Raw genomic sequence first — 22,600 nt, 5'->3', positions numbered from 1 at the left:
AGCATAGCCAGCAGCATGGTAGACTAATGATGTCATTTTCCTCTGCATCCCAGTAAACCTCATGTGTGCATTCCATGAGAGAGCCTGTGCACAGCTTGATTCATCCAGATAATGTCACCACAGTGACTGGCTAGGGAAACAACCAGCGGGTCAGAGAGCCTGCGGGCCCAGGGTAAATAGCCCAGCATGATAGATTTAGTAGATGGCAATGCTCTCTGCACAGAGAAGTACAGCCCTGGGGGAAGGGAATGGACTCCCCTCACTGGCAGCTTAGTGAAGCCAGCGTTTTCAAGTGTTGCTGCTGATTTGGGGGAACCGCAGTACTTGAGAGCCCAGCCTGAGATGCTGATTCAGGAGGTGCTGAGCACCCACAGTGCCAGTTGAAGTTGATGGGAGCTGCAGGTGCTCACACCTGTGACAATCCAGCCCGGGGTGTCATGTTGGCTCCTGAATGTAGGTTGAGATGGATTCCTGATGGGACCTCCAGCATGGCTGGGGATCAGTATCCATCTGTCTATTAAAGTGTAAGTCTCTGCCCCAAAGAGCTCTCTTCTGGGTTTGTACAGCACCTAGCACCATGGGGTCTAGTTCGTGACTGGAGTCTTAGGTGCTACTGCAGTATAAACCATTAATAATGGGGGAGCACAGAGTGTTTTGGTTTTTTTTTTTAAACTCAGCCTATGGAGTGTCATTACCCCCCCCCCCCCCCCACACACACACACAGTTACTGGGGCTACTGCCTAGATCTAGCAGTTTTAAGTAGATACAGGCTAACCAGTGTTCAGGACCCACCTCCATTAGGCAGCCCCTTTTATTAAGTAGTCCATAAAGCAACCCCATGGTTCGCCTGCTGAATGCAAAGAGGTGGTGGTGTTTATATGGCAGTGACGCCCAGAGGCCCCAGTCGGCAATGGGCCCCATCCTGCTAGATACTGCACAAACTGAGGGGAAGTCATGGGTGGTCTGTGACTCATTTGTCCTGGCCATTGGTGGTTGTGTCAGATGGGTTCCTCTGACCGTACACGTTCAGCCCAGCTCTGTGGAGTCCTGTTCCCCATGCCTGTGCAAGCTCCAGATAAGAGCTTGGAGGGAAGCTTGAACTTGCTTCCCAGGAGCCAAGACCCGTTGCATGTTGGTCAAGTTCAGTTCCATGCTCTGCAGCTGGCCCGTTTTTGTCCTGGGCTGGGCCAAAGCTTTGGTTCCAAACAGCCCACCCTTGGACCTTCTGTCCCCCACAGCTTGGGCCCATCTCTGGTATCCGCAAGACGCAGGGATGAGGCCAGGTTCGACCACAGTTAGACATGCTGGCCACTTCTGGGCCAAATCTTCTCTGAATCTTTATTCCGCCCATTGTTTTTCATTTCTTGCGGCAGTCCCTGTGCTTCTGATTTTTGCTGGGATCAGAAGAGCGTAATGACTGAGAGGCTGTTCTTGGATCCTTCCAGTCCAGAGAGAATCTGGCCTGGAATAGCAGGGGGAGCAGCAGATCAGGACTGAACTGCAGCAGCAAGAGTGGGGTTGGGGTCTCAGGACCAGGTAGCCCAGAGAGCCACAGGTCAGGATGGACGTGCAGTGATAGAGCTGTATGGAAGCCCTAGGCTTAACACGGAAACATCCTCTTAAGTTGAGAGGAAGCTACAGAATCTATTTTGCCGATACAATTTGTCCCCTGGGACCTTCTGCCTTGACGTATAAAATATAGGAGCCCTCTGCGGGCAACTTCTAGTACTGCTGATATTCCGGCTTGGCTGCCCAGGAATGTACACGTCCAGGGTGTCTCACTCCCTGCACTACGTCTCCTGGTCTTCCCTGCATTGCAACAGAAGGTGCTTTTGGGCAGGGACGACGTCTGTGTGTGCTAAATCTTGTCCACAAATTGTTAGCGGCAAAGGCCATATTCACATCTCGAGGCATCTACAGCCAAGTCCAGTCTCCCTAAATGTTGAATCGTGGGGTTCAGCAAGAGGGTGTTCACCAGTGAGACTCTCCTAGGGTGTCCAGATTGCCCGGGTCAATATTAGGGTGCTTTATTCGGCACTAGAGTCCAGCTCCTGTCCCCACTCTATGAACCCCATCTCAGGAGGACAGCTGAGCATTGAGGGTTCTTCACACACAGCCTACGCTGCTCTCTATTAGAATCGTTGCATTTTGAAGCTTGAGTTTCATGGCTCAGAATGACCCCTGCTCAAGAGCTCACTGCTAGGTTTGTGTATCCCAAAGCATTCCATGACTTCTTGGGCCAGGTGGATATTTAAAAAGGCCCTGATGGACTGTGTGGTTGGGAGCTAGAGAACCAGAGGGGCTGTCTACCCAGCAGCCTCCATGAAAGATCCCCCTGTACAGTCATAACAGCTCTCTTCTCTGTCACAAGGGACACTGGCAGGGGAATCATTTTGTTCTGCGCTGTGGAGCGTAGTTTGGCTGTGTCTGTGCCATGCGGGGGCCGCCTCCTGCTAAGTCATCTCTGCAAACTGGCCCCTCTGTGTTTAAGCCAAGCAGGGCTCTGGCCAGCTCTTGCTCGTGGTGGGACCTGAGTCAACTACCCGGTGACTGTCAGGGGATGTGGAGGAGATGGCGCATTGGTGCCAGGAGGGGAGGGTAAGGAGGTCCCCGCTGCCAGGCGATGAAGAATGTCCCCCTGCGGCAATGAGTGGATTCCTTCTGAGCTCCTAGCTGCTTCAGTCCTCTACCCCTTTGGGTGTTATCTCATAGGCATGTAGACTACTGTCCCTCTGTTCCTCAGCTGGCCAACTGCTGTGGCATTAACCCTCTGCTCTGAGTTTGGAGCAAGGCTGGTTTGTGGTGGAGAGGGAGGTGGGGTGGGAAAGGGAGCTGTACGTGGCAGCTGTTGCTCTAAGCAAAGGCTTGTTCTGTGAGTCAGTTTGACGGGAGTCTCTCTCTCGCTTTCCTATCTACCCTGGGGGATGAGAGTGTCAGCAAATCCAGCCTTGGCTCACTCGTTGGCAATAAGCGCACCAGAGTCCCCTTTTCTCCCCTGGCCCGCTCTCTCCTTCCTCCGGCCTGCAGAGCTAGCATGCAGAATCCAGCCCGTAATCAGGGATCCCTGGACCCAAGGCTGGCTTAGCCAGCCAGTCACCTCGCCCCAGCGTCCGTAGAGGAGGCAAATCTTCCCGCTGGCAATACAAAATAAAAGAACCCAGTGGGGCATGGGGAATAGCAGAGGCAAGCCATGAGAGAGACCTTTCCAGTGCCCAAGGACTGCAGCGGCAAGAGCACAGGGAGGGGTAAAGAGCCAGGGCCGGGCACCTGACCTGTTTTTCTGTGTGTGTGAACGAACCTGGAGAAGGAGAGCCACATCCAGTCAGGAGAAGAGTGGAAAGGGGATGCTGCATTCGGGGGGAGAGAGATTGCTGTTTGGGTCCCCCTGCGCAGTAGTCTCAGTGCCCTTTTACTCCTGCCAGAGGCCATGTCTACACGAGAGCCCTCTACGGTATAGGTACACTGGTATGCTATACCGGCAAAGCACTCCTAGCGTGCACGCAGCTATCCCAGCGTAGCTGTGCCTTGTTTCGGTGTAGCAACCACCCCTGTGAACAAAACAAGATACCCCGGTGAAAGAGCCACTTTGCCAATATAGCTGCACCTACACTAAGGGCTTCTGCCAGCACAGCTTTGCCAGTCGGGGGTCACACGTCTTCACACCGCTGGCCGGCAGATCTATGGCGGCTAGAGTCCACTGGCTCCTCAGGCCTCTAACCCATTCCCCTGTCACACCCAACACCTAGCCATGATTGGCTGCCCCTAGTCCTTGCCTTCCTCCCTGACAATGAGACGATGGCCACAGTTAACTTGATGCCCGAAGTGGCAGGTGGGTTATTTTTGAACCTCTTCTCTCCCTCTTTGTAACTCCTCACCCCCCCCCCCCTTTCTTTCCTTTACTTCCTACTTTAACCTGCAAACGTCCTGGGGATTGCGATGGCCTACAAGAGTCGATCACTTTTTTAATCTATAATTGTTCTTGTGTCTAGAGATCCCTGCTGAGATCAGGGCCTCATTGTGCTTGGTGCTGTGTGTACAGGGTAAGAGATGGAAAATAAACGGCCGTTGGATGCCTAACCCTTTTTAGGGGCTTTTGAAAAATCGAACCCTAACAGACGTTCCCGAGGTCGCATGTGGCATCTGCAATAGAGCAGGGAGTTGAGCTCTGATATTCTAAACCCCTGGCCAGTGCCTTAATCCCAAGACTAGCCTTCCTCCTCCACATCCCAGAGTCTTGCACAATTCCAGCAATGGCACCATAATAAACTTGGGAGCTTGCAGAGTGCTGCACCCCTGGAATGTCAGAGGGGGCCGTGGAGATCTCGGATGGTTTGGCTAATTTCAGGACAGCAGGTGACCCTGTCACTGGCTCATCAAGGCACGGATGCTCCCACTTTCCTGTGGGCCCCCAACTCCAGTCACTCGGAGGCTCTACTTTCCCCCAGGACTGTGGTGAATTGGTCCCCTTTGGAAGGGGAAAGGGTGTGACAGTGCCTGCTGGCAGGAGGAGGACTAGTGGAATGAGATTAGAGGGTGACTGTGGGGGAGAAGGAACAGGGCAGAGCAAGAGGGCGGGGGTGGCTTGTGAGGAGCTGGCGGCTGGCGTGTATGTGTGAGCAGCAAGTTCCCTGCCAGGCCAGGGGCTAAGCAGTTAAGGTGAAGGGGGGGGGGGGGGGGGGGAGACTGCACTGACTGGATTCTGGGCTGGCACAGCCTGTGGCGGTCACCTGCTGTGGCCCAAAGCGGGGCTGCTTGAGAGAGGGAGAGCAGATCCGCTGGCATGGGCATAAGTGGGGAGACAAACCTGACCCATGGTCCATGTTTGTGCTAGCAGTTGAGGGGAACAGTTATGGGAACTTGCGGAGTGGGGACTCTGGGACATGGGGGGGCTCTCTGCTTCTGGCATGCAGCTGGGTCTGGGGAGGGGGCAGCAGCCCTGGGCTGTAAGGCGCTCGCGCTCTCTCTCTCCCCCTGTGGCAGAGAGTCTGTGTGTTTGAGGAGTGGGGATGGCAGGCAGCAGGCCCAGGTGGGGCAGGTGCAGGGCCAAGTTGTGGGGTGGCAGAGCAGAATATAGGGTATGGGAGCCCAGCCTGTGAGGCTCTGGGGGGACAGGTGCAGGGCTGAGTTGTGGGGTGCATTCTGTCACTCTGGTACTGAGCCAGCGTACAAGTGGGGCTGTGAGGCTCAGCCCCCTCTCTATGGCACAGAGCTGGGTGTGCCAGTGGGGCTGCAGCTGTCCTTGTTCTCTGACTCCATGTGCCTGGCATTCCTCCCTTCCCCCACGTGCTGGGAAGCGTGCGCTCATCCTCCCCTCCCAGTCCCTGGGCCATGACACCGCATGAGTCAAACCACCCCATTATTTTCCGTCCGGTCCAGAGACTGGGTGGGGCTCGTTCCCAGGCAGGCTTGTAGGGACACCCGGGCTGACTTCACTGACCGGCTTTCCTCTCCCTGGATCCTGCCGCCATGCGCCTCCGTCTCCCTTCGGACTGCGTGGTGCCAGCCAGCCTGTGATGGGAGGGGGGCCTTGTCTACCCTCCGCTCTCCACACCTCCTGCCTCTGCCAGGGCTGCTCCTTCCCTGGCCCCCCTGATCTGCAGGTGGCTGCAGCTGGGTAGAAGGGAGGATTTTGTTCTCCTCCTGTCCCCAGTGGAAGCACCTGGGGCTCAAGGAGGGGAAAACCCCCTCAAGTGACAGGGAAGTCAGTCTCCAGCTAGAGGGTCTGGCAGGGTTTCCAGGCTGCCCCAGCCCTAGCCCACATGTGGACGGGAGAGACAGTCCAAGTGGCTACAGTTCAGAGCACAGCTCCGAGTCTGACCTCCCCTGCCTGGTGCATCTCGGGAGTTGGCAGGAACCTGGCTGGGGCACCCTTAAGGTGGAAAATGCAGGGCTCTGAGTTTTTTAAGGTGGAGCTAGTGAGAAGGCAGGGGGTTATTGATAGATTTCATTTAAGTCCACCCCAACGTAATGCTGGTTACCCAGCCCCCAGGAGACCATTCTTGTGTGTTGCAACAGGGCAGAGATGGCTTTGTGGTGAAGGCACTGGACTGGGGCTTGAGGACTGGGCTCAACTCCTAATTATGCCCCAGACTTTTCTGTGCGACCTTGGGCAAGTCACATCCCCTCTCTGGGCCTCAGTTCCACATCTGTAAAAGGGGGGGAGGGGTTAACGCCCAGATATGGAACTGGGGCCCAGAGAGGGATGCGACTTGCCTCACTGCCCAGCTGAGGGCACACCCATTAATGGCTGGAGCGGAGGGGACCATGTGCTCCAGTGACGGGCCGCGTGAGCACCTTGATCTATAAGCAGTGGTGCCAGCTGGGCCTTGACCATGGGTGTTGGGGGCAGCCCCAGGAATCTGACTGTCTCTCGTTAATCCTTCTCTCTCCCACCCCCCCCTTATGGCCAAAAAAATACACGTGGCAAAGGGGGCGAGAGGGAGAGGTTTCGTTGTGATGGACTTGCGCCAGTATAAGACTGGTGGAAGCAGCAGCTGGGCTCTGGAAGTCTCTCCCCAAGCCCACGTCTTCCCTACAGCATCAGCCCAGCAATGTCTCCCTGCCAATGGGGCTGAATTTACAGATCCAGCCCTGGCATGAATGGAAGCACCCATTACTGTCCCTATCTATGCAGCTCTCTGCACTGACTCTCCTTCCCTTGATTTCCCTCCCATGTCACAGGCCTTTTCTGGAGTCCTGGAGGAGGGGGATTGCAGGTGGAAGGGATGGGGAGGGCCCCCCACTTGATCTGGCCCAGGGCCCCACAAACCCCTAATCTGCTTCTGCCAGCTTCCCAGAGTTGGAAAAACCCTAGGACGTCCTGGAAGAACTGGGTGTAGTTGATTGTACGAGGCTGGGGAAATCAGGAGTGATGCCTTGGATTCTCTGCCACCTTGCCTGGGAGCTGGATGCAGCGCAGATCTGGTTGTCTGAGGCTTTGTGGGTGGTATCTGCTGCCCACATGCTAGGCAGAAGACTGATTTCTCCTGAAGGCCTGGGGCTGCAGAGAGCTCTGGCAGCCGCTGCCTCTCCTGTGAGCGGGAGGGAGATACTGAAGCAGGCAGCTCTGATTCCACACCCGTTATAAATGCCAGATTCACAGCTAATTTGATGCAACGTGTAAACAAGCCAGTGAGCACCAGCTGGCATTCATTGGCACATGAGAGGTTTGCTAGGTGGCAGCTGTGTTGGAAAGGTGGCGAGAATCGCTACCTTTGGTTTGTTGATCCGAGTTAGTGTGTCCCTTGTTCCCTCTGGCTTTCGCCCCTCTTTGTATGGTACCTGGTTGCAGCTGAACGTCTACACTTGAAAGACCCACCCGTACCACTGCGTCTGAGTCCAAATCTGGTGGTAGCCATGTAGACATTGGGGCTCAGGCTGGAGCCCAGGCTCTGAAACTCTCCCCCTTGCTGGGTTACAGAGCCCAGGCTCCAGCCCGATCCTGAATGTCTACACTGAAGTCTCTAGCCCTGCAGCCCAGTCCCCGCGACCCTGTCAATTGCCCCGAGCTCTGACACTCAGCACTGTGGGTGTTTCTCCACAGTGTAGACATACTTGTAGGGACAGCCCAGCTCACGTGGTGTCAAACCTGCGACTTGTTCAGTTTGCCTCATTCTCTCCCGTCCCTTTGCTGACCAGTCACACACCTTCCCTAGCAGGCTGATCTGGGTTGGTGGGGGAACCCCAACTGGGAACCAGAGTAAAGCTACCCATTGTTCTCATGACCCACTCCACCCACTGACGGGTCCCTGGCCCAGTGTCGGGGATAATGGAGAGTGTAGCGGGGGCTCCCAGGTTTCAGTCTTGCTGCATCATTCAAGGGAAATCACCCAGTTGGGCTCACTTGTCTCCGAGGGCAGCTCTGGCACTTGTAACCTCAATGCAAATCAGTGCTGTTTGGTATGGGTGGAGGAAGCTTGCCAACTTCTGGGCTGGAGCCTGATCTCTCCAGGGCCTGAGCGCCCTCTGCTGTTGTCTGTTGTAGAGGCCCAGCCAGAAAAGCACATGCATGGGAGTAACCAAGAATAAGTAGTAGTGCGGTCTAGTGGATGGGTATTAGGAGACCTGAGTGACTTCGGACAAGACACTTGCTCAGTGCCTCAGTTTCCCCTCCCACCGTCTGTCTGTTTTATCTGTGTAGGTTGTGAGCTCTCTGGGACAGGGTCTGTCTGTACAGCACCTGACACAATGGGGCCCTGATTTTGGCTCTGCTGTAATCTAAATAACACTGAAGGGAGTGCTGGAGAACGAAGGTACCCAGGGATATCTGAGGATGATGTGTCAGCTGCAGGGATGGGGGGTGGCAGGGTGACTTTCCTCTCCTCACCTCTCCTTCTTGCCTTCCCCTCCAGGCTTATCTGGGAACCCAGCAGATCTGGAGAAGCGGAGGCAGGTCTTTGGCCAGAACTTCATCCCACCCAAAAAGGCCAAGACCTTCCTGCAGTTAGTCTGGGAGGCGCTTCAGGACGTCACGCTGATCATCTTGGAAATCGCAGCCATAATCTCCCTGGGCTTGTCGTTCTATCACCCCCCGGGCGGCGACAACGAATGTGAGTGCCCCACGGCTTGGGAGGAGAGGGGGGAGGGCAGTGTCTCCTGGAACATTCGCTCAGAACTGGTACGGAAGGGGTTGGTCTTGCCAGGAGCTGCACCATCATATCTCCTGGGCTGTATCATCTGCGTTCTGGAAAAGGGTCTCTGGTCGCTGCTTTAGGCTTCCTCTTTAGGATCAATCCTCCGCTGGTGTGACCCTGGAGTTCCACCAGCTTCAGTGGCGCTATCTGGATTTGCACTGGCTGGTTTGCACTGATTTGGCCCAATGCCTTTAATGGAACTCTGAGGCTTTGCACCAGTTGGGGATCTGGGGCCTGATTTCCCCCTGCCCCGGCACACATGCTACCTGATTGACCAGTAAGCAGATTTTCCCTAGCTGAGTTCCCTAACATACAGCTGACATCACTGTGTTTTCCTGCCTGTTTCCTCACCAGCACACCCTTCCCACGGTACAGCTAGGTGCTACAGTGCTGGTTGTGACAGAAAATGCTAACATCCATGAGCTGATCCAAGCCCATTGAAGCTAATGGAAAGAGTCCCATTAACCTCGAATGGGCTTTGGGTCAGGCCCATAGACAAAAAGGGTTAGTTCCTATGTCCTGACCACATTCCATCTCTGTTAATTCTCTGCCCCTGGCAGTTTCCGGGAGATACAGGATTCACTTACTGCAACACCATTTAGAACAGGGCCCTGTTAAACACCTTCGAGGCGCCACCTCAGAAGCAGCTGCATCTGAAGGATGGGGGAGTCAGGATTCCTGTTAATAGTGTAGTGGAGAGGGCTTTGGGATTGTTCGGGCTTAAAAGGCGCTATACAGAAAGATATGAGAGCCACCTTCCGAGTGTCTCTAGTCCCTGCAAGGAGAAGTCAGTGGCACGATCCTGGCACTAAGGGGTGCTGTGGGCTGGACGTGAGACCCTAGGCTGTGGTGTGGGGGGGTTGGAAGCCAGTACTTTCCCCTCCAAGCTAGAAAATGGAGCTGAGTTTTCATCCTTTGGAACCATTCAGTAGAGGAGAGGAAACTGCAGCATGTCTCGTACCCTGTGCATCTCCTCATCAGCTTATGCATCGAAATGAATCACAACTCTAAACACAAGGAAGCCAGGCAGGCTTGGCGGATGGGCTGAGACAGGCAGGGGGGAGAAATTCTGCTCTTGGCCTGAGATAGCAAAATAATCCCAATTGGAGACCCCAAGAGAAAAACAGCTCCCTGACCAGGGGCAACAGGCTGAAGAAAGGGGATGAAGGGCAGAGGGGCGGTTTGAGTGACATGCTGATCGGGGCTTGGTCTGCACCCCTGGTGTGCGGGTAGCTAGATAAATGGAGGCAGGCCTTCACTGGTGTGACGGCAGCATGCAGGGTCCCGGCTGGTCAAAGTCCTGCCTTTTCTATGGCCCCATCTGACTCCCATCCAGCTCAGTGGGAGTCACTCCATCCCCAACCTGTGATCCTGGCTGTGCAGCGCTGTATGCCTAGAACAAGGGAGGAAGGTTCTCAGGACCTGTCATGTATCCATACGTGTGTGTGTGTGTAAGCTCTTATCTGCAACCAAGATACCAAGCACTCACCTATGTGTTTATTAGTAGGCTTAGAAATACCTGAGTGATGGTCTGTATAGCCTAACCATACCAGATCCCTGTGCACATGCATAAACCATAGCTAAAATAAAAGCACCCCCATCCCCTGAACCTCCTCATCCCAGCGCATGATCATTTACGTTTTGTGTTTGTGCACTGGTGGTCATCCTGCTGTGTGCTCAGCCCCTGGGATACCTACCATGAAGCAGGCTATACGGGGTCAATCGTAGCTGCCATGAGAGAGAGACACGTTTCCCACAGGCTGATCTCATGTCAGAGTGTATAATCTAGCACATGTCATCTAGGGATCTGAGTCTTTTCCAAAGGCATAATCAAGACTTCGCAATGTCCCTGTCAGGTGGGCTGAGAGGTGTGGTCTGACCACGTGACTTAATTCCAGCTCTGATGGGGTGCCCCTTTGTGGTTTTGGAGGTGGCTGGGCAAGGCACTTCACCTCTCTGAGCCTCTGTAAATCAGGGCCTTAATCTGTGAGGATTAATTGGTTAAGGGTTGCAAAGTTCTCTGCAAGGGCCCAGTGATGGGGCTTACTTAGTTTTTATTGGCTGCTGTTTTGTTTCTTAGATGGTGGCTCTTTGAAGTATCAAATTGGGATAACAATTGAGGAAAGCGAGACCCAGAGATGGTGACTCATTCCCAAAGTCACACCTAGAGAGGGCATGCCAGAACTGTGAAAAGAACCCTGGTGTCCTGATTCCCAGGCTCCTGCTCTGTTAGCCCGGCCTCAGAAATGGCTGGATGGGCAGTGTGCCCATAGGGGAAGGGGGAGACCAGAGGGGAGTGACTTGTGGGAGAAAGGGACAGGAGGCATCTGTGTGTATGTGGGCCTTTCAGGCCCTTTGCTGTGCAACACACTGATAGATGCACCGAGATCTCCTTTACGTGACTGAATCTTCCTCTTCTCTGTGCTTCCTGCCGCCCGGCAGTGTGCGGCCAAGCAGCGGCGGGCGCGGAGGACGAGGGGGAGGCGCAGGCTGGCTGGATCGAGGGGGCAGCCATTCTCTTCTCGGTGATCATTGTGGTGCTGGTGACGGCCTTCAACGACTGGAGCAAGGAGAAGCAGTTCCGGGGCCTCCAGAACCGGATCGAGCAGGAGCAGAAGTTCACGGTCATCCGCAAGGGGCAGGTGATCCAGATCCCTGTGGCCGAGCTTGTGGTGGGGGACATCGCGCAGATCAAATACGGTGAGTGGTGGGAGGGGAGCCGGCCCACAGAGAGTTGACCTGGTCAGTTCAGTTTCAGAGTAGCAGCCGTGTTAGTCTGTATCCGCAAAAAGAAGAACAGGAGTACTTGTGGCACCTTAGAGACTAACAAATTTATTAGAGCATAAGCTTTCGTGGACTACAGCCCACTTCTTCGGATGCATAAGAAGTGGGCTGTAGTCCACGAAAGCTTATGCTCTAATAAATTTGTTAGTCTCTAAGGTGCCACAAGTCCTCCTGGTCAGTTCAGGCACTCCTACCCCCTGCTGTGCCTGTCTCGCACCTTGCCCCTTCCCTCCTTGAGTTGGCTCAGTCATGGAGCTGCCCACAGTAGAAACTCGGCTGCCCCCACTTGTCCCAGCATGTCTCAGGCCTGACCTTATAGGGGCTGGTGTCCGTGGAGGATAATGTCGCTAGCTCCACTCTCCCTGCCAACTTTCACCCTGGGCTCCTCACGCGCAGAGGCAGCTGTTGGTGCTAAGCTGAGTTCTGTGAAGTGCCTCGTGCTGTAGCCACTTCCCCAGCGGGGACTTTCACCAAATTGCTTTTGCTCAGGGTCATGCTTTCATTGCACTGAAGAAAAATGTTTCTCCCGTCAGCCATCTTCTCCCCCCGCGTCCCTTTGCTGTCCATCACCCACCACTGGGAGTTTGTCTCCACAGCTATGCTGTAAGGAGTGATTTGGACGGGCAGCATGGTGCTTCCTCGTGTGGTTTTGGTTTGTTTTTCCCTCTCCCCGTTGTGCCACAGCTTAGCCATGCCTTGGGATTCTGGGTAATCTCCCTGGCATCAGGAATTCTTCAGGCCTTGCCTCCCCAGCCGCAGACCAAGAAAAGGGTAGGATGAGCTTTGTGTCGGGCACAGACTGGCCTGTAACGTGTTCCCTCCTCTCTCAGGTGATCTGCTGCCCTCGGATGGGATCCTGATCCAAGGCAATGATCTGAAGATTGACGAGAGCTCTCTGACTGGGGAGTCGGACCACGTCAAGAAATCAGTGGATAAAGACCCCATGCTGCTTTCCGGTGAGGCCACCAGACGTGACCTGTGACCCAAGCCCTTCGCGCTAGGGCTGGAAACCCCAGCCAGCTGCCCAGCCTCTGGCTGCTTTGGGGTTCGGCAGGATTCATGTTCAGATGACCCAGTGCTGGTACCCTCCCAATGCCGGCACAAGTTAGACCAGGTTCTGAGTGCCAATCCTGGAGCATGGGCAGCAGGAGATGGCTAGATCCCTTCTGCCCATTTGTGGTCCTGGTACAGCATAGAGTGGCCCCTCAGCTACTGAACAGACCAAGAATGGTCTTTGTGGATGACCAGCCTTGGAGGGCGAATCCCCTTCCAGAGCAGGGGCAGCAGCAGAACAAGCTTCTGTTGCCCATTGCTCCCTGCCAGTGTGCTTCACCCCTGTCCTGGAGGGGTTTCTGTAGTGTGGAGGCATGCAGCTACTATGTGGGTTGGGGCCAGTATAAGAATCTAGCTAGACTGACCGTTGTGATGGCGATGCCTGTCCCATGGGAACCTGGAATGAGATCCACTTAACTTAAAACGAGGCTCTGAGCAGCCGTCATTCAAGCAATAACTTTGGGTCTCGGTTGCCCTGAGCCAGATTTGAACTGGTGACCCAGAAGCAACAGGCTCTGTACCCCATCCCCCTGAGTCAGATAGTTTGTCTTGTTAAAATAGTCAGGAAGTTGACTGTTAACGTTGTCTCTTCCTGGCTCATGTTTTCCCTTCCCCTCGGTGCTTCATTCCCCTGGCCAGGTACCCATGTGATGGAGGGCTCTGGACGGATGTTAGTCACAGCTGTGGGCATCAACTCGCAAACTGGAATCATCTTCACTCTTCTGGGCATGGGAGATGGGGAGGAGGAGAAGAAGGTGAAGAAAGGTAAGGAGATCTCTGGGAGCCCAGCTCTTTCCTTCTGGGATGCAGTGAGCTGTGTCCATGGCTGACAGCTGAGGGGGAACACGCAGGCCCGTTTAGTGTGAGTGACTGAGCTGGGCCTGTCAAGCCTTAAGAGATGAAACTGGGGGAATCCTACTTTTGACACCATCAGGTCATGATGCAGCGAATGCAGGGAGCATGCAGCATGAGAAGGCCCCTTCCATGCTTGGGCACCTCGGGGCACTGCCTGGGTTCCCCTTCCAGTGTCTCCTTTGTGACGCATCATCCACCGCTCTGTCTTCATCCAGCCGCAGCTCGGGAGCTTGTGGGAGCAGGGCTTCAGAGGCAGAAAGGGCGTGGCTCTGGAGTTGCTATCAGAGCTGGCTTTGGCAAGGAGGCTGGTGATGGGGTTACTATTACTCCAGCCCCATGGCGGGAGGGGATTGATAGCTGAAATGATCCATGTCCTTCAGACAGTCCAGCACCCGAGGGCTTCACCAGCAGCTTCTTTCTTTCTCTCTCCATTTGTTTTCTCTCTCTCTTTTTCATCCAAAGACATACTCCCCAGCCCCAAGGGTTGACCTGGCAGTGTGGGGGTGGGGAAGGACGGCTAGGAGGACTTGCTTTGCTCCGCAGTCTTGACATCCTCAGATGGTAGGAGTTTGTGCAGGGAAAGGGTCACTCCTGGCTCTCTGACTTTGGTGGGTGGGGAAGTGCTCCTTCAGACCCCCCCTCCCAACATCGCATTAGGCTATTGCGAACCTTGAACTCATTCCCATCCCAGCCACCCATTTTCCCCAGGAAAATGCTGTGGGGCCTTGCGGTTAGAGGGTTCAGCCCTTTGCTCTGTCCACTCACTGGCTCCAGGTCGCTCATAAGCCCCTTGCAGTGGTGTGAGCTACAGCGCTAGGCTGATCCCCGTGCTGCTGTCTGAATCCCTGGTGTTCTGAAGGCCGACTGCACTCTGGGGGGGAGCCCCTGTGTGTGTGTGTGTGTGTGTGTGTGTGTGTGTGTGTGTGTGTGTGTGTGTGTGTGATGCAGTGTGTGCCCACAGGGTCGGGCACATCTTGTCAGGCTGCATCGCTCACCTACGCAGCCCCGACTGTGGCAGAATCCAAACACCGCCCTGCCACCACTCCGATGTCTTGCTGCTTATTCCACCCACTCCGCCCCGATCCCTACCGATCACAGATGGCTCAGAACCGTGGAGCCTCCTTTCTGGGGCTCCGAGATGATCCAGCCACTCCCCACTCGCTTTGGGGTTTACAGGGTGCTCGAAAGAGCCCGGAGCTCATTTTGTGGGGGGCTTGCGATGCAGCGTCGTGGCATAATGGCCTTCGCGGCAGCATATCTCCATGCAGGCAATTCATAGCCCTGCCAAGCTGATTGGGCCAAGACTTGGCTTTGGGCCCATAGGCAAAGCATCACTGTGCTTTGGGGGAGCCCCATCTTCGGAGCTCGGGTCTATGGGGAGAGTGGCAGGGCTCTCACATAGACAGTCCAAAACTCCTCCCACTCCCCACCTTCTGATTATTTATTTTGTATTGTTTGTCCTGCCTCAGGACAAGTGACTCTGCTGGCCAATGGCTAGAGGAGGCTTGGCACAAAATGGGGCTGGAGGGTTGAGCTGGAAGGAGAAGCCTGTGGGTGCATTGTGCCCTTGTACTTACATTGCAATCTGCTAGGCAATGACACTCGAGCCCCCTGGGCTTTGCCGCCAAACAGAAACCAGACAGGGAGTCAGATCCTCAGCTGGTGTAAATCAGTTTAGGTCTATGGGAGTCCATGGATCAACACCAATGTACACTAGCTAAGGATTCCAGCTTCTGAAAGTGTGTCTGGTGTTTCCTTGCTCCCTGGTAGAGGCCAGGGTGTAAGTGGCAGAAGGTATGTGGCTTATCAAAGCAGCCCAATGCTCCCTCGTGCGCGGTCCACAGAACAGGCTTTTGTGCTCTCGATCCGCTTTGGCAAACCATCCGGGGATTAGTAAAAGGGACCGGATGATGGGCTCTCCGCCGTCTCCCCTACAGAATGGCTGCTAATGGACAGTGCTTGTCAGAAGGATTAAGGAGGACAAGGCAGAGTGAGTGGAGAGGCAGCCGTTCATCTCCCGTCCCGCTAGCCAGACAATCCTGTATCTCTCATCTCCAGAGAATCACTCCTCTTGCTCAGGGAGTAGTCTTCTGTCTCGCTTTTGAAGCTGTTCCCTCTGTCTCAGGAAGTGGCGCCCAACTTCTTATTTATTCTGCTTCCTGAATGTCGGTTGGCATTTCCCCTGTCCCGGGCTGTAGCGTTTGCTGACCGTGCTTGACATCCGGTGCTGTCCCCAGATGTTGAAAGCAGGGGATGGGTGGGCCGAGGGTGTTGTCTCTCGGGGCCCATTTCTCTCCATATCACTGGGCGGGGGATTGTCTGGATAAATAGTCCAACTTTAGACCCACCAGGCAAAGCCCCTCCGTCCTGCAATGCAGATTTGTTCCCAACAGCTCTTGGCTTCTTGTTACTGTGTGTATCACAGTAGCACCCAGGGACCGTAGTCCTAGTCAGGGTCCCATTGTGCTCGGAGTTGTGCATTCACAAAACAGAGACAATTCCTGCCCCAAAGAGCTTCCAAACGAAGTCTAAGATTGTTTCATTGTTACTTGTATTGTGGTAATCCGGATGGGTTGTCTGAGCTGGAGCAGTTTTTAGATGAACAGGAACTACGGGCTTGATGCAGAAATCAGCATGTGGATGTCTGGCCGTTGTTCTGCAGTTTCAATGATCACAACGCAGGCCCCAGCTGAGATCAGGTTCCCTTTGTATTAGGTGCTGTACAAACACAGACAACCCCACTCATGACAAGCTCATACACTAAAGAGATGAGACCACAGGTGGAAGAAGTGAAGTAGTATTTTCTCCATTTCAGATTGGAAATTGAGGCACAGGGAGATGGAAGTGACTTGCCCAAGGTGTCACGGAGTCTGTGGCAGAGCAGGGAGCTGAGCCCAGAGCTCCTGAGTCTGACCCCAGTGCCTTACCCACGAGACCAGCCTTCCTCTGGCAGAGACTTCCCCTGCCCTGTGGCTAAATGCTCCTTCCAGCAGCAGGGAGAGGAGGGTTGAGACCTGGCAGGAGAAATCCCCATTGGCTTTTATGGGTGGGCGGCACCTTTGATCTCCTGAGTCCTGGCCAGTTACACGGAGCCCAGCAGCTGTGTGGGATTCCTGCTGTGTGAGTGCCTGTGTAGAGAGCACCCAGGGTGTGTCCTGCCTGCAGGGACGTTAATGTCGAGAACCGTGTGCTCAGCACTCCACCCTTTTTCTCTTTGTCTGAACAGGTAAAAAAGCAGGAGCCCCTGAAAATCGCAACAAAGGTAACCAGCCTCTCCATCCTTTGAACCAGCACCACACTAACTACCAAGCATTCCTCCTTCCTTCTTCCCATGAGTCTGTGCTCTTCGCCGCTGCAGCGGGAATCTCGCCTTGTTGTCCCAGAAGAGGGTGTAACAGTCCCCACAGTGCTAACCTCCACACTTCCTTTACCCCGACCCCCAACCATCCTGTCCAACTAGGGGCCAGCCTCAGATCCCAGGTCTGTGCTGCTGGAGTTGCAGCGCCCTCTGCTGTCAGCCTAGGGTTCTGATGGCAGGGGTTTGGGTTTTTTTCCCCCCACCACCATTGGTGCTGTGAGGGGGGGATGATGGTTCTTTCTGTGCCCCATGCGGCGGCCTGGCCTCTTCTGGGAGGAAGACAAACAACAGCACATTGAGATCTGTGGGGCAGGAAAAGTGGGAGAGTGGAAGGGGGAAGTCCCATTGTTCAGGGAGGCTTAACATTAGCCTAGACATAGACCATTGGGACCAAATCTGCCCTGGATGGTTCTGCCCTGTCTCTGATCTGGGATATCAGTTTCTACTGCCACTTTGTACCAGCAGGAAATTGACCATGTGGGATTGTTCTACAGCACAGCAGCTAGTGGTTCCTCCCTCCATTGTTCCTGGATGAATGGGGACATGGAATCTAGTGAGGAGAGTGCTCCATGGCAAATGGGGTGGTGGGGACGGGGTTTTAGTCTAGGAGCATGAAGTGCTGCTCCCCTCCCCCAAGTTTGGAACTGGATCAGTGGTGGGTTTGGCCTGTGAAACTGTTACACCCTGTTCTTCTCATGGCCTTTTTGAATCAAAGTGAGCGTCTACTCCTCCAGTATGTTTCTCACAGTGTTCTTTCCAGGCTGTGTAGAGGAAGCCCATTTCTGCACCTGTCTGTTTCTCCACCTCTCTCTCTCTCTCTCCTCTCTCAGCAGTTTACGTTTCCTTCCTTCCAATCTGACATGTTGGGTTGTTTTGGGTTTGTGGGTGTTCTGGTTTTGTTCCCTCCTCCCCCCATTTCTGTTCTGTCTGAAAGTCCTAACCATGGAGGTCACAATTTTGGAGCAACCGTGAGTTCTTCAGAATCCATAACACTTCGGTAGTGGAGGCTAGAAAGGGGAATCTGCTCTGAAACAGTTGGATCCGTATGTGAACCACGGCTTGTCTGAGTTGTTTGGATTTTTTTTTAAACCCAAGAACAAGAACTAAGATGAAGCAAATAACTTCCATTATTTTTGTGGGGTTTTACACACACACACACACACACACACACACACACACACACACACACACACACACACACANACACACACACACACACACACACACACACACACACACACACACACACACACACACACACACACACACACACACACACACACCCCTTCCTGTTTCATTGGTGCTCTTTGGGTTCAAATACTCACAAGTGTAGGCCAGCGTAGCTCTATAGACCTATGGGGGAGCTATATCTGGCTGCACCATCTGAGGATTTGGCCTTTTTATGTCTTAAGGATCCTAAAGAAATTTTGGGGCTGGATCACAGAGGGCTGAGGGTAAAGGAGCCGGTTCACTCCGCCGCATTAATGAGTCAGTCTCCACCCCCAATCCTTAAACTTCCCTCCCCTCCATTCCACCCCCTCGAATGCTGTCTGCGTAAAGTGACTCCCGCTGAGCTTCCATGAAGGCATTAGCGAGATCATCCTTGGCACGTGCATAGAACAGGGGAGCTGAGGAAAGGAAATAGTGACAATGAGTTCCACAAGCTATCTCCTGGAGGCGAAGTGCTTAGCAGGATTCCAGAAAGTACAGGACATGCATATGGATGTTAATTATCTGGAGTTATAAAATTTAGGATTAAAGATGACCAAGTGTTTTTGAAGGGATCTAAATCGTCATGCTTCAGGGCATCAAGCAGTCTCCACTGGGGGTTAGGAGGAAACTTTAATGTATTCCATAATGCCCTACTGTAGGGGTTCCTGCACCTTCCTCCGAAGTAGCTTGTGCTGCTGGCCACTGTGGGCGAGAGGATCCTGGATTATCCTGTAATCCGATCCAGCCTGGCCATTCTGATGCTCCTGTATTCAAAGGGCTTTACAAACACTTAGTGAATTAAGTCTCCTAACACAACCATGTAAGGTAAGTATCGTCAGCTGTATTTCACAGATGGGTAAACTGAGGCACAAGGCAGTGAAGGTGCCCAAGACCACCCAATCAGGGTCACTGGCAGAGCTGGGAATAGAACCCAGGAGTCCCATACCCTACTAAGGCTGTCCTTCCTCCCTAGTGTAGTCAAGTAGAGACGTTTTTTCCTTACCTGGGAAGAGGGGTTGGGAGGGCAAGTGAGCAGATCCCACGAGCTGTTCCAGGCACTTGCCCTATGGGGCGGTGGGGCAGGCTCCCTGGGACGGTGTAGGCTTTAACCTTTAGTGTTTGCCTGTGTGAGCCAGGGGAGTCTTTTTTGCTCTAGGTTTCTCTCTCTCTCTCTCTCTTTCCCTCCTCCATCTCTGTCAATGGCGTCAAAAGCTTTCCCCTGCTGCCCCTCCCACTCACCCACTGTGTCTCTTTTGCCCCCGGGGTGTAGCTAAAACTCAGGATGGCGTGGCCCTGGAGATCCAGCCCCTGAAGAGCCAGGAAGGGGTGGAGAATGAGGATAAGGAGAAGAAGAAGGTGAAGGTCCCGAAGAAGGAGAAATCGGTGCTGCAAGGGAAGCTCACCCGTCTGGCGGTGCAGATTGGGAAGGCAGGTGAGCCTGGATGAGGTGGATCTCGGCTCTCGGACAGCTCCACACTGGGCTCCTCTGCTGTGATGTAGTAGTGGCAGGATGTTCCACTAGATGTATTGGCTGTGACCGTGAGGGACAGACAGCGCTGGTTAGAGACTGGCATGGTGTGAGACGGTCCCTCAACTGGCTCCGCTGCTACCCCTCAGTCCTAACCTGCAGCACGTCCTGCTATTCCATCCTTGGATCCCCACACTCAGCTTTGGTGGTGCCCCTTCATCTCACCAGTCCCCCCTGCTATTGCTGGCTTGGGGACTCCCCAGGCCTATCTCTGCTTATGCCCCTCAGTCCTGAACTCCAGCTCTCCCCTGCCATAGTCTAGTCCTAGGTCTCCACATAGCTCTGCTAATGCACCTCCATTTTCACCTGCAGCCCCTTGGCTAGTCCAGCCCTGGGAGTCCATGGGATCAGAGACCCTGCTGTGAACACACTGAAATGCCGAGGCAGGTTTAGGTGTGGATGGACGCACAGGCAAAGAGCCCTCAGGGCTCATTCTTCACAGGTCACTTCAGCAGGGTTCAAGGCCCAGGGAAGCAGAGCTCCAAGAAACTCCTGTCAGCGTGGCTTTCCCATCTTGATCCCCAGCCTAGGAGTGTTGGGGGGAGTGCCTATTGCTGGGAGGTGGGGACATTGCTACAGGTCCCGTTGGCCTCTCACCTGTCTCCTCCCCTAGGACTGATCATGTCGGCCATCACGGTCATCATCCTGGTGCTGTACTTTGTGATCGACACCTTCGCGATGCAGCGCAGGCCCTGGCTGGCGGAGTGCACCCCCATCTACATCCAGTACTTTGTCAAGTTCTTCATCATTGGTGTCACTGTGCTGGTGGTGGCCGTGCCTGAGGGCCTGCCCCTGGCTGTTACCATCTCCCTGGCCTACTCAGTCAAGGTGAGGCCACAGCCTGGGCGGGGAACGGTGGGGTGACTGTGTTCACCACAAGGGCAGGGATTGTTCCCCCTCACCAGAGGGCTGGGGCAGTGTTGTGCAGAGGTCAGTAGTGAGTGCCCATCTTCACCAAGGTGTATAGAGGGAACGCTATGTTCTCGATGGCTAGAAGGGCTTTGGTGGGGCGGAGTGCAGCTGGGGGTGGCTCTCCTCCCCACAGGAAGGCCGGGAGCGGAGGAGGCAGAGGCCTGTTTTTTCCCATCTGTTGTGCAGTGAGGCCAGCGCTGGGCCGTGTTAGCTGCTGGGTGGGGAAAGGGACTCTCAGTTGCTCCGCTGCTATTCCCCTGCCCAGCGTCCTGTTCTCCCAAACAAACCCTCTCTTCCCCTCGTTCTAAGTAAGCCAGGATCCTGGCCCGGCACTGCTGGGGATGCATGTGGCAATAGTGCTTCCTGCCAAGCCAGCGGAGAGCCCCAGAGTGGAGCTGGGAGGGCACGCTGGTGTTATGCTGGCCCTACAGAGATGGCATCCCTCGTTGAGGTGATGCTGAGTGCAGCAGCCCACGGCCCCCCAGTTCCTCTGTGTTCCCAGTGCCCTTGGCTCTGGAATCTGCCTGCCTGTGGGGTGCGAAGCATGGCTGTGTGTCCTGTGAAGACACGGGTGGGGAGAAGCCTACCTGCCTCTTAACGCTTTCACTGCCTGTCTTGCGCCCCGCTGCAGAAAATGATGAAGGACAACAACCTGGTGAGGCACCTGGATGCCTGCGAGACCATGGGCAACGCTACGGCCATCTGCTCGGACAAGACGGGCACGCTCACCATGAACCGCATGACCGTGGTGCAGGCCTACGTGGGCGACACCCATTATCGGCAGATCCCCGACCCTGAAGCCATCCTGCCCAAGGTCTTGGACCTCATCGTCAATGGCGTCGCCATCAACTCAGCCTACACGTCAAAGATCCTGGTGAGTTGTCCTTCCTCTGCTACTCTGACAGCACTGCTTCTAGCCCCTCCCAGAGTTCAGGTGGCTGGCGACCATCCAAAGGAACAGCACAGGGAAAACACGGGGCTGTGATAGGATATGGGGGATGGGGTGTAGGAGCTACTCCCTGGTGAACAAGGGTTTAAGAGCAGCTTAGCACCCTTTATGTCCTCTACAGAGCTGGTCAGAGGATCTAGTTCAAATAGGCATGAATGGCCCCTGTTATGCAGGAGGTCGGACTAGATCGGGGTAGGCAACCTATGGCACACGTGCCAAAGGCGGCACGTGAGCTGATTTTCAGTGGCACTCACACTGCCCGGGTACTGGCCACCGGTCCGAGGGCCTCTGCATTTTAATTTAATTTTAAATAAAGCTTCTTAAACATTTTAAAAACCTTATTTACTTTACATACAATAGTTTAGTTATATATTATAAACTTATAGAAAGAGACCTAAAAACATTCAAATGTATTACTGGCACACAAAACTTTAAATCAGAGTGAATAAATGAAGACTCATCGCACCACTTCTGAAAGATTGCCGACCCCTGGACTAGATGATCAATGGTCCATTTTCCCCTTAGAATCTGTGACTTTCCGTCACCTTGCACAGGCCTTTACACTGATGCGGTGATATGTGATGGCGCGTGCAGAGAGTCTGAAACAATGGGCCAGGTCTTCAGCCGGGGTTTACACCTCTTAGTGCTCCGGGGCTGGGGTTGACCTCAGTGGCGCTATCCTGATTTGCACTAGCCAAGGATCCGGCCCCAGGGCTCTAAGAAGTGGAATCTACTCCCATTCATCTTGGTGCGTTAACTCTGGACCCTGTTGATCACAATCTAAAAAATTCAACATCCATTCTGTCCCTGCAGATCAGACTTCCAACTCCTCCCCCTTCCCCCATCTCAGTGGGCCTGGCCGGGAAGATTTTATTGACTTTTATTCCACCCTTTCTGCCCACTTTGGGAATTTCTTAGCCACCAGAAAAGGAAGGGGGTCTCCCGCGGCAAGTGGGAAACAAGACGGAGTGCTCCCTGCTGGGCTTCGTCCTGGATTTGAAGCAAGACTACCAGGTGGTTCGGAACGAGGTGCCAGAGGAGAAGCTCTACAAGGTCTACACCTTCAACTCGGTGCGCAAATCCATGAGCACGGTCTTGAAAAACCCGGACGGCAGCTTCCGCATGTACAGCAAAGGAGCCTCTGAGATCATCCTACGCAAGTAACTACCCTCCCCTCCTACGTTGCTGAGTAAGCCATTCCCCTGTTGGAGCCACTAGTGGTGCTTCTGAATGCAAGTTCTCCAGCTGTGCTCCACAGGCCACTGATGGTCTGGGGAGTCCTTCCCAGAATGAACCCAGCATTGGGGGGGCATTGC

General features: G+C 54.3%; 1 protein-coding gene across 8 annotated transcripts in view; it reads left to right on the top strand.

Annotated features, from left to right (window-relative positions):
- Positions 1-22,600, top strand: part of ATP2B4 (ATPase plasma membrane Ca2+ transporting 4) — a 107,145-nt gene that overhangs the window by 50,435 nt on the left and 34,110 nt on the right. For 5 of the 8 annotated variants that reach the window (XM_034767301.1, XM_034767296.1, XM_034767298.1 and 2 more), the window contains exons 3-11: positions 8,352-8,549; positions 11,076-11,333; positions 12,248-12,373; positions 13,110-13,235; positions 16,552-16,587; positions 19,166-19,327; positions 20,037-20,251; positions 20,967-21,209; positions 22,203-22,444. In XM_034767301.1, the coding sequence (XP_034623192.1) occupies positions 8,352-8,549; positions 11,076-11,333; positions 12,248-12,373; positions 13,110-13,235; positions 16,552-16,587; positions 19,166-19,327; positions 20,037-20,251; positions 20,967-21,209; positions 22,203-22,444 (1,606 nt within the window). The remainder of the gene's footprint in view (positions 1-8,351; positions 8,550-11,075; positions 11,334-12,247; positions 12,374-13,109; positions 13,236-16,551; positions 16,588-19,165; positions 19,328-20,036; positions 20,252-20,966; positions 21,210-22,202; positions 22,445-22,600) is intronic. The other 3 variants (XM_034767302.1, XM_034767300.1, XM_034767304.1) reach the window with 1 other exon arrangement.

Source organism: Trachemys scripta, chromosome 4 (genome assembly GCF_013100865.1).
Source record: "Trachemys scripta elegans isolate TJP31775 chromosome 4, CAS_Tse_1.0, whole genome shotgun sequence".
Classification (NCBI taxonomy): domain Eukaryota; kingdom Metazoa; phylum Chordata; order Testudines; family Emydidae; genus Trachemys; species Trachemys scripta.
The sequence above is the reverse complement of the archived record's forward strand: the minus strand, read 5'-3'. Positions and strand labels throughout refer to the sequence as shown.